Source organism: Hypanus sabinus, chromosome 1 (genome assembly GCF_030144855.1).
Source record: "Hypanus sabinus isolate sHypSab1 chromosome 1, sHypSab1.hap1, whole genome shotgun sequence".
NCBI classification, from domain to species: domain Eukaryota; kingdom Metazoa; phylum Chordata; class Chondrichthyes; order Myliobatiformes; family Dasyatidae; genus Hypanus; species Hypanus sabinus.
In genome coordinates this window covers 115,224,831-115,236,348 of record NC_082706.1, presented here as the reverse complement: position 1 = coordinate 115,236,348, position 11,518 = coordinate 115,224,831, and the positions used below count along the sequence as shown (strand labels likewise).

The 11,518-nt window shown below is 41.8% G+C and overlaps 1 protein-coding gene across 4 annotated transcripts in view; it reads left to right on the top strand.

The window, feature by feature from the left end:
* Nucleotides 1-11,518, top strand: part of LOC132396921 (zinc finger protein ZFAT-like) — a 116,555-nt gene continuing 105,037 nt past the window's right edge. Inside the window, exon 1 of one of the 4 annotated variants that reach the window (XM_059975043.1) lies at nt 1-194. Coding sequence is in view for 2 of the 4 variants with exons in the window: in XM_059975029.1 (XP_059831012.1) it covers nt 6,292-6,310 (19 nt within the window). In the remaining 2 variants the exon portion in view is untranslated. Of the gene's footprint in view, nt 195-5,586; nt 6,311-6,505; nt 6,646-11,518 lie in introns of those variants that run through there. The other 3 variants (XM_059975029.1, XM_059975019.1, XM_059975038.1) reach the window with 3 other exon arrangements.

Below are 11,518 nucleotides of genomic sequence, written 5' to 3'. Positions count from 1 at the left end.
CTCACATTGTGTGATGGATGTAAGATTTAAATAATTTCTAGTTCTTAAAAAAAAGGTGAGGGGCAAATTAACTGTGTTCTTTCCCCTCCAGAATCACATGCTCCACCTCTGACTGAGCACAGAGAAGAGGAGGAGAGGACCAAACTGTCCAAGTAGAAGTGCAGCATTGAGCAACTCTGAAAAGTGCCTATAAGGTAAAAAAAAGAAACAGCACAAAACCACTCAAAGGGCTGTTGCAATAGATGAGATTAAAAAATACAGGAGCAATAAGAAAGAGTGCAGCAAAGACCATGGAGCTCCTGCTGAACTAGAAGAATAAGTTGTGCTAAAGCTGAGGAAAAATTACCAGAGGTGGAAAACAGTAACGTTGATGATGAGCTTGTCAATCACAAAGTTATGATTTCCAAAGAGGATGACAGGGACAGGTGGTTATAGCTTGGGAATCTAAATGAAGACTTCTTTACACATTTGGATTGACGCTGGCTTTCAATCCAATCAGCTCTACATAGAAATTTCCTGCAGATGATAAAAAAGTGAATTAAAAGTAGAACATATCAGAAATTCATCAGGAACATGGCACTTCTGGAAGGAAAATAATTAATATCATCCCTCCCCCAATACTTGAAGATGGGAAGTATTCACTTGCTCTCACATTGTCATTGGTAACAAAACAGATTTTTTGTTTAAAAGCAAGGATGACAAAGGGTCATTGAGATTTACAGCACAGAAATAGGCCCTTCACCTGCCGTGTTGCCTAATTCCATCTCCCTCTATGCTTTTTTTTATTCAAATACCTGTCCAGAAGCCTTGTTAATGAAGATACAAGAGTCTACAAATACTGGAGTCTGGAACCACATCCAAACTGCTGAAGGAACCCAGTAGGCAAGACAGTATCTATGGAATGAAATGAAATGATGAATCTAGAGTGCAGATGAGCCAAGTTTAAGTTCAAGTTTATTGTAATTTCAATAGCATACCTGTACACTGCCAAATGAAACAATGTTCCAACGGACCAAGATGTACAACACAGTATGATGTAAGTTAAAAAATAAACTGCATAATGCTACTGGTGCTTCATATGTGATGAGACCTGGATGGTGGCAGGGTCTTACAGCCTGGGGGAAGAATTGTTTCCCATCTGAACAGTCCTTGTCCTAGTGCTACATGGCGGGGGAGAGCAAAAAGATTATTGCACAAATGGGAGGGATCATTGACAATGCTAAGGGCCTTGTGTTTCGCAGTATTCCAGGAAATTATCTGTCAACTGTCCACTCCTTTCATTGATGCCAATTTCCTCTAACAGTTTTTGTGTGTTGCCTTGTAAATGTTGCTGTTGACCCTACCTCTGCCACCTCTGGCAGCTCATTCCAATATCAGCCACTCCTTGTGTGAAAGGAGCCCTCAGGCTCCTTTAAAATTTCCTCACCCCCACTTTAAACCCCCATTCCCTAGTTTTAGACACTTCCTACCATGAGAAACATATTCTGGAGATCTCCCTTTGCCTCATAATTATATATACAGGTTTCCCCTGCTATTTGAAGGCAGAGCGTTCCTATGAAATGGTTCGCAAGCTGGAATGTCATAAAGTGAAGAAGCAATTACCATTTATTTATATGGGAAAAATTTGTGAGCGTTCGCAGACCCAAAAAATAACCTACCAAATCATAAAACCTAAAATAACAGTAACATATAGTAAAAGCAGGAATGATCTGATAAATACACAGCCTATATAAAGTAGGAATACTTTTCAGCAATCATTGCAGCACTGTCCACTGCAGCGAAAATCTCACGCAAGGGCTCTTGGCAGAAACACTCTTTCCAGTAACCTTTAAGCTATGAAGCTGCCAAATCATACCAAATAACACATAAAAATACACAGCCTATATAAAGTAGAAATAATGTATGTACAGTGTAGTTTCACCTACCAGAATCGGGAAGACAGCGAGCATGCTGATGATGGTGTGTTCGGCTGAGCCATCAGAGGCTGGGTTGGTGGGAGGTTGAGGAGACTGGGGTGTCATCTCATCGTCATCTGTTTCCATCAGAGCAGGCAGCTCACTAATGTCTACTATGTCTGCCTGCCTCGATGTCGAAGGTCGGGGTCCGTTGTCTGCTGTGGCTGATGTGGAAGGCTTGAAAAACGACAGTATGCTTCACTGCTTAGCCTCGTGCATTTTTCTATCATACAGTTCTTTGTAAGCACTCAAACCATCCTGCAAACCTGCCCTAAACCTACATACCCTTTCAAAATTGAAGTCATACTTTTCTGCAATCATTTCAGCATTGTCAATCACAGCGAAAACCTCATGCAATTGCTTCGTGTTCAGTTCCTGGATGACTTCACTTTCGAGCTGTTTACTATTGCGTTCAGTTTCGATTGTTATCCTTTCCTCTTACAATTGTAGCAGCTCTTCACCTGTCAGTTCTTGGTCATGGGATGCCAAAATCTCTTCACTATCATCTTCGTTAACTTCGACAAACCCAGTCTCCTTAGCCAAACTCACTGTTGCTGTATTTATTGTTGATGGTTCGAAGCCTTTAAAATTGTTCACTGCATCGGGACATAATTTCCTCCAAACGCTATTTCTCATCAAGACTGTTAGCCTATCGAGAACATCTCCAATGTTGGCAATTGCCAGTTTTATATTGTACTCTTTCCAGATCTCTCGCAAAGATGCTTCGGAGTTGCCCTCTCTGTCAATGGCACTTACAATAAAATCGCATCACATTTTGTGTATAGTAAACCTTGATTGTGGCTATTAGGCCTTGGTCACATGGCTGCAGCAACGATGTCATATTCGGCGGTAAAAACGCAACATGAATGTTACCGCCATTCTCGGTAATGCCAGGTGGATGAGCAGCACAATTATCGACAATCACAAGACACCTATTATCGAGGTTATTTTCTCCACAGTATTTTTCAACAAAAGAACTAACATATCCACTCATGTACTTAGAAAAAAGCACTTGGGTATTCCAACCACTTGGATGTGAATTGAACACACCGGGAAGTGATTTCTTATCAATGCCTTTAAGTACTCTCGGATTTTCTGAATGGTAGATGCCTTGTGCCCCTTAGCCTGCTTTTCTTCTATCAAAAAAAGTGCCTTGCTCAGCAATTTTTTGCAATAAATTGCAGTCTTGTCACAGTTAAACATAGCGACATTCTGTAGTTATTTTTTTCAGTTCTGCTGGGAACTTTGCGGCAGCTTCGGTATCAGCTGAAGTACTCTCCAGTAAACTTTAAGCTATGAAGATGCCCTCGCCTCAGAAACTGATCAAACCACCCATGACTGCCTTTAAATTTCACTTTCGCAACACTTTCATTACCATTGTCCAGTGCTTTCTGTTTCAGCTTATTAAAAAGACTGACTGATTTCTCCTTAAGTATAAGATAACTTAACGGAACACCACGCTTTGTACACCCATCAATCCACTCAAGCAATAGACTTTCCATTTTATCCATTATTGGATGCCGACTAAGAGAGACCACTTTGCTATGAGCAGAACCAACAGTAAATTCATGGCAGATGCAATTTAATGTGAATAAATGTGAGGTTATCCACTTTGGTTGCAAGAACAGGAAAACTGATTATTATCTGAAGGGTGGCCGATTAGGAAAAGGGGAGGTGCAACGAGACCTGGGTGTCATTGTATACCAGTCATTGAAAGTGGGCATGAATGAGGGGTCACAGTTTAAGGATATTGGGAAGCCTTTTAGGACCGAGATGAGGAAAAACTTCTTCACACAGACAGTGGTGAATCTGTGGAATTCCCTGCCACAGGAAACAGTTGAGGCCAGTTCATTGGATATATTTAAGAGTAAGTTAGATATGGCCCTTGTGGCTAAAGGGATCAGGGGGTATGGAGAGAAAGTAGGTACAGGGTTCTGAGTTGGATGATCAGCCGTGATCATACTGAATGGCAGTGCAGGCTCGAAGGGCTGAATGGCCTACTCCTGTACCTATTTTCTATGTTTCTATGTAACATCAGCAGCTTTCAATACTCTTTCTCTAAATAGTGTGAATGGTGGACGCAGGTAAGTTCAACGTGCGGACAATGTCCTTACTTCATTCACCACGATCAAAATGCTTAATTATGTCTAGTTTTACGCTAAGTGTAACACCCTTATGAGCTCTTTCAGGCTTTTCTGATACAGGTACCTTAGAACTCATCTTGCTAACAGATGTACAAAATAAATCGAGATAAAGCACAGAGGCTCACAGGCACGTGTTTAAGCTATGGTAGTTAGAATGCAGTTCCGGGGGAGGAGCTTGACTGCTCAGGGCGCGTGCTGCCTTATTTTGTAAAAGTGAAACACTTCTGTTAGCGAAAACAGGTAACTAATGTAGGTCTTTCATAACAGTGAGGTGTCGTAAGGCGAACGTTAGAAAAATGGGGGTCACCTGTACAGTACATCCATCACGTTACCTCTCAGCCCCATTTGCTCATGGTGAGACAGACCCAGTCTATCCAATCTCTCCTGATAACTCAAGTATTCCAATTCAGACATCTTTGTAGATCTTTTCTGCAGCCTCCTCTGTAATTACAACTTTCCTGTAGTGTGGTGACCAGAACAGCTCCCAGTGCAGCCTAACCACTGCTTTCAACTCGTATAACATGGTCCCAACTACTGTACTTGTTATCTCAGCTAATGAAGGCAGGACTTCTTCAGCAACCTGTCTACCTACATTGTCACTTTCAGCAAACCACACACTTGTACCCCGAAATCTCTCTATTCAGCACCACACCGTGGGGACCTGCCATTCACTGTGAACAGGTGAACCCTATGTTACGGCTGTTCACGTTACAGAACTCACAAATCACTACTCAAAAGTTTGAGAAACAGAACAGAATTTATCTGAAAAAAAATCAATGCTTTAATGTTTTTCAACATATTTCCTGACATGTGCAAATGATACAGTTCCACTGTTTAGAAAATCATGATTTGGATTATTTTCTAGGAATGTAACCCCTTCACAACAGCGGGTTTTGCCTGTACAACCTGTCCTGGTTCAACTTCCCAAATGCATCAATCTCACCTGTCCAAGATAAATCTCATCTCCTATTCTCTTGTCCACTTGATCTATATCCCGTTGTAACATCAGCTTTTTTTCACTGCCCACTATTCCACCGTGTTGTATGAAAATTGTTAGCATTTATAGAGAAATTGGAATACTGATGAAATATTTAAACATCGTTTTCTTTGTAGGTCACCTGTGAACTAGGATCTAGTCAAAAAATTACATTCTAATCAGAATGCAATAGGGGTGATGTGAGAACGGGTGGTATAAAATACTTTTAGAATGGAGATGGGGTCTCTGGCATAGCTAAGAGAGCACCACTTTGGGCTGTGAACAAGATTGGAAATTGGGATTGTATGAGGAACAGGCTGAGAATTGGGAGACAAGGGTGTAAGTTGTGGATCAGCTGAGATGATTAAGAGGGCAGATTGACAATCAGGAGATTTGGCTGAGTCAACCAGAAAAGCAGCAGCCAGAATTGGTAAGAGGGTCACTCTTGATTGAGGTTGGATTGCGACAGGGCCGATGTCCGAGAGAGTTGAGATGGAAGACTAGAGGTTAGGAGAGCAGGTGGGTGAGAGAGGCGGTGGCTACTATTGTAAAAGTAGTAAGAGTGAATGGAGAACTGGTGAAATTCAGAGCTGGTGCTTGTGGATGGTGGAGGACAAGTAGGTGGGAGATGGGAGGGAAGAAGGTTGGTACTCCTAGCAATGGTAACCGATAGTTACTGTACGGTGTTGGGGAAAGGGCTGTTATGTTCAGTGAGAAGAATTGGTGAAGTTCTGCCCTCCTGCACCACAGAACGAAATATAGTTGAGGCACCACGTGAGGAATTTCACCCGATCACCATCCTCTCAGAGAACTAATTCCACAGATAATGCAGATTTTTAAAAAACTTCAATTTTATATTCGTCTGTAGTTACCAAGAACCAAAATGCTTAAAAGTGTTCTCTAAACCCAAAGCCACGTGTCTTTTCTCTCGGAGCACTCGCCAAATTTCCAGCTCCCTTCACGTCACGAGAGACCGAGGAGCGGTCGGAGGACCAGCGCCCTCTGTCTGTCCAGCGTCACTTCTTGCACCTTCCCGCCCAATCGTAAACCTCCTTGGTACGCGTGATGCACTCCGGGTAAGGGGAGCCGCCATATTACTTCCGCAGATTCGTCAGAAAGTGAAAAATATTTTTAAAAAATATAATACAATGACACCTCTTCGAGTAACGTCTAAATGTAATTAGAATTAAAATATCACGTATTTATATCTAAACTCATGGATCATCGGACTCCGGGTGAGTATTGGCGACCGAGTCATTTTCTGTTTCTTCTCTTTCTTTTGAAAGGTAAAAGTAGTGCGAGCTACCAGCCGAATGGAGTTCAAAACCAAAAAAAACCTCCGGACCACGGTTACAAAGTTTTAATTAATTGTTTGTATTGACTGGCGATGCATCTTGAAAAGCAAAAGTTCTAACGAATATATAGAGAAAGAAAAGTCAATGAACGCCTGTCCGCCGTCGGCCATGGTTTGATTGACGACCGATTGCCAACGAGGATTGGCGGAGGCCACGCTCGGACCCGCCCTTCCCCTGTCACTCAAAGGGACGTTGTTGCTCACATCTGCATGAGGGTTGGTGTGAAATAAAACAGTTATTTAGATAGTTCTCGTTTCGTGAGAACAGAGTTCATAATTGAGCGTGGTTGCTTTGTTGGTACTACTCAAAGGTTCTAGCACCTGTAATTAATTTTCTTTTTTCGATTAAAGTCTAAATACAAATCGCCCCATCTGAGAACAATAACTTACATCTTCAATTCAGGTCTAAAAGTACAGGTTAACACACCAGGGAAAGGTAAAGTAGAGTCTGAGCCACAAGTTAGAGATTTTCATGCAGGTGTCTATTAGGAAAGAGAAGCTCACCGGTACAGAGTATTAAGGTGCAAAAGTTCAGAGAAGCGTTTCAGAACTTGACAGCTGAAGGCATAAGTTAGTGATGGAACATTTCGAAGTTAGTGAAAGCAGTAGTAACCACAGTTAAAGGAATGCTACGCCTTTGTTAGAGGAGGGGCCGATCAGAAATTAACTCAACAAATTGGTGGGGAATTTAAAATGTTAATCAGCTATTAGCACAAAAAAAATCTAGCGATATTAAAACAAAAAACTTAATGCTTTCTTCAAAGTTGCATCCTCTGGGCAGTTAATCTTCTCAAACATTCTATTTATTGCCCCATTCCCTCTATTACCTCCATAAGTACAACACACATTAACCACTTCCTATAATGCTCTTTACATTGTAAATGCACATTGGCATTTTATGCACATTCTATTCAATTTCTAACCTGTTTTAGACCATATGACATAGCTGCAGAAGTTGGTCATTTGGCCCATCAAGTCTGCTCTGCCCTACTATCCCTCTCAACCCCATTCTCCTGACTTCTCCCCTTAACTTTTGCACCCTGATCCACCCTCTGGCCAAAGAAATTCTTCATCCCTTTTCTAAAGGGATGTCCATCTATTCTGAGACTGTGCCTTCCGATCCTATACAACCCCACTATAGGAGACATCCTTTCCACATCCACTCTATCTAGACCTTTTAATATTTGATAGGATTCATTTCAATGCCACCCACCTCCCCCATTCTTTTAAACTCCAGCGAGTACAGGCCCAGGCACAGAGGAATCATTGTCATGAATCTCCTCTGGACCCTCTCCAATACTAGCACATCTTTTCTTAGATAAGGGGCCCAAAACTGTTCACAGTACCCCAAATGCCATCTGACCATGCCTTGTACAGACTCAGGATTATATCCTTGCTTTTATATTCTAGTCCTCTCAAAATTAATGCTAACATTGCACTTGCCTTCCTTACCACCAACTCAACCTGCAAGGTAACCAGTAAGGAATCCTGCACAAGGACTCACGAGTACCTTTGCTGCTCTGAATTTTGAATTTTCTGCTGTTTATAAAATAGTCTCTGCCTTTATTCTTTCAATCAAAGTGAAAGAATACGTCCCTACACTATGTTTCATCTGCCACTTCTCTGTCCTTTTCTTAATCTAAGTCCTTCTACAGACTCCCTGCCTCCTCATATCTTCCACTGACTCCCCTTTGTCTATCCTGCCTATTCTGTCCTCAAAGATTTCCAACAGATTTGTCAGGCATGATTTCCCCTTAAGAAAACCATGCAGACTTTGGCCTGTTTAATCATGTACCTCCAAGTACCCTGAATCCTCATCCTTAATACTGGACTCCAACACCTTCCCAACCACCAGTCAGGCTAACTGGTCTGTAATTTCCTTTCTTCTGCCTCCCTCCCTCTTTAAAGAGTGGGGTGACATTTGCAATCTTCCAGTCCTCCAGAACCGTTCCAGAATCTAGTGATTCTTGAAAGATCATTACTAATGCCTCCACAATCTCTTCAGCCACCTCTTTCAGAACCCTGGGCTGTTGTCCATCTGGGTCAGGTGATTTATCCACCTGCAGACCTTTCAGCTTCCCAAGCACCTTCTCCTTAGTGATAGCGACTACATTCATTTTTGCACACTGACACTCAAATTTCTGGCATAATGTTAGTGTCTTCCACAATGAAAATTGTTGCAAAATAGTTATTAAGTTCATCTGCCATTTCTTTGTTCCCCATTACTACCTTTCCAGTGTCATTTTCCAGCATCTGATATCCACTTTTACCTCTGTTATCACACCTTATTTATCAGCAAAAAGATTTTGTATCCTCTTATATTATTGGCTAGTTTACTGTCATATCTTATCTTTTCTCTATGTTTTTTGGTTGCCTTCTGTTTTTTTTAAGCTTCCCAATCCTTTAACTTCCCACTAATTGTTGCTGTATTATATGCCCTCTCTTTTGCTTTTATGCTGTCTTTGACTTCCCTTGTTGGACACCTCATCCTCCCATTAAAGTACTTCTCCTTTGGAATGTGCTTATCCTATGCTTCCAAATTACTCTCAGAAACTCCAGCCATTGTTGTTCTGCCATCGTCTCTACTAGTCTCCCCTTCCAATCAACTTTGGCCAGCTCCTTTCTCATACCTCTGTAATTCCCTTCACTATGCTGTGATACAGGTAGTCCCCGAGTTATGAACTTCTGACTTACGGACAACTCGTACTTGCGAACTAAGGAAGGAGAACACTGTCTGCCATTTTAAGTTGGCTTGCGATGCTGTCCGCCATTTTAAGTCATTGCCATTGACACTGTGTTGAGTGTGTAACTTTGTATTTGGCTTAAATTTTTCTTAGCAAAATTCACCCTGACCGCCCCCCCCCCCCCAAGTTCCGGTTGGCTAGTGGCGCAGTGAGATCAGCGCCGGGCTTGAGAGTGGAGTTTCCCGAGTTCGATCCAGTGACTCCCGTACCATCCGTGCCGGGTTGATGTCAAGCTCACAACTCGACCTCATTAAAAAAAAACACTGTCATCTCCAGTTTAAATTCCCACATGGAATATTGTGGAGGATCAAATACAGTACCCAGACCCAGCCCAGCCCCCACTTGTACCATTTAACCTGGCTCAGTGCAGTGGACTTTAGGACCCGTGGAATTCAGTGCTGTGGTCCTTAGGACCCAGCGGAGGTCGGGACCTGTCGCCCATAGTGTTTCTGTTCCGTTGATGGGAAGCGATCGCAATTGAAAATAAAGTGGAATTAATAAAACTTTTGGAAAGAGTTGAAATGCCATCAGTCATTGGAAAAGCGTTAGGCTACAGTGGGTCAATGATCGGAACAATTTTAAAGGATAAAGTGAGAATAATGGAGCATGTGAAAGGCCCTGCCCCAATGAAAGCTACAATTATTACTAAGCAACGCAGTGGTTTAATTATTGGAATACATACATTTTTTAAGTGTTTTATATGCATAGAAAGGTAAAATATATACTATATACTAAGACAAACGTTTGACTAACTGACGCTAAATAATACCGGATGTACTTGTTCCGACTTACGTACAAATCCTACTTAAAGACGGACTCGGGAACAGAACTCGTACGTAACGCAGGGACTGCCTGTACTGATACATCTCCCTCTCAAACTACAGGATGAATTCTGTTATATTATGATCACTGTGTCCTAAGGATTCCTTTACTTTAAGTTCCCTAATCAAATCTGGTTCATTATGTAAAGCCAATCCAGAATTGCATTTCCCCTAGTGTGTCTTTTTGGACAGGACTTCCTTGACTGTTACAACTTGGGAGTTGTTTTTATACACCATTTGCCTCTCATGTTATCCCATGTGACATTAGACACTGCCTTTTACATTTGTTTCAACGGTATATGTTAGACAATTTACATTCTTAAGATGGCAACAACAATAACTTGTATTCACGTTGTTGAAATCATACCAAGGAATTGAATTGAATTGACTTTATTTCTTACATCCTTCACATACATGAGGAGTAAAACTCTTTTCGTTACATCTCCGTCCAAATATGCAATGTGCAATCATAGTAATTTATAATAAAAAGAACAGTCAATGTAACAGAAATATACTCAAATCAGCGTGAGTTCATCAGTCTGATGGCCTGGTGGAAGGAGCTATCCCTCAGCCAGCTGGTCTTGGCTTTTATGCTGTGGTACCGTTTCCTGGATGGTAGCAGCTGGTATAGATTGTGGTTGGGATGACTTTGGTCCCCAATGATCCTACAAGACCTTTTCTTCCACCTAGCTTTACAAATGCCTTGGATCATGGGAAGTTCACAACAACAGATGTGCTGGACTGTCCACACCACTTTCTACAGAATCCTATGATTGAGGGAAGTACAGTTTCCATACCAGACAGTGATGCAGCCCAGTCAGGATGCTCTCAATTGTGCCCCTATGGAAAGTTCTTGGGATTTGCGGACCCATACCGAACTTCCTCAACCGTCTGAGCTGAAAGCGGTGCTGTTGTGCCTTTTTCATCCTTAGTTGGTGTGTACAGACCACATGAGGTCCTCAATGATGTGAATGCTGAGGAACGTGAAGCTGTTTACCCTCTCAACCACAGATCCATTGATGTCAATAGGGGTTAGCCCGTCTCCATTCCTCCTGTAATCACAACCAGCTCCTTTGTTTTTGCAATATTCAGAGATCAAAAGAACAACTACCAGACAGCAGGAGGTCTCTGTACCTTGTTCAATCTTCTTAGTGAAGCCAGTTTCATCTGGGATAGCCTAATGCATGATTACTTCAATCAACTCTACTGTACCCTTATCCAAAATGTTTCTGTAATTCTTCAGTGAGTACACAGTCCTCCTTGAGCAGCTTTTAAGATTTTGTACTGTATGCTTCTGTTTATAATGCCTAGAATACTATTTGCCTAGTAAATGGATTCTTGAAACTGTGATTCCATTTTCCAAGAGTGTGCACAAACACACAGGGTTTCTTCCGTCCTGTTTAAACTTACTTCATTTACATTGTTCTGTCTCCTTTCATTCTTACAATGTCTCACATACAACACGGACTTCTTAAAGGCAACAAGGTGGGCTTCACTCCTTCACCTCTTGTACTGCATCAAATA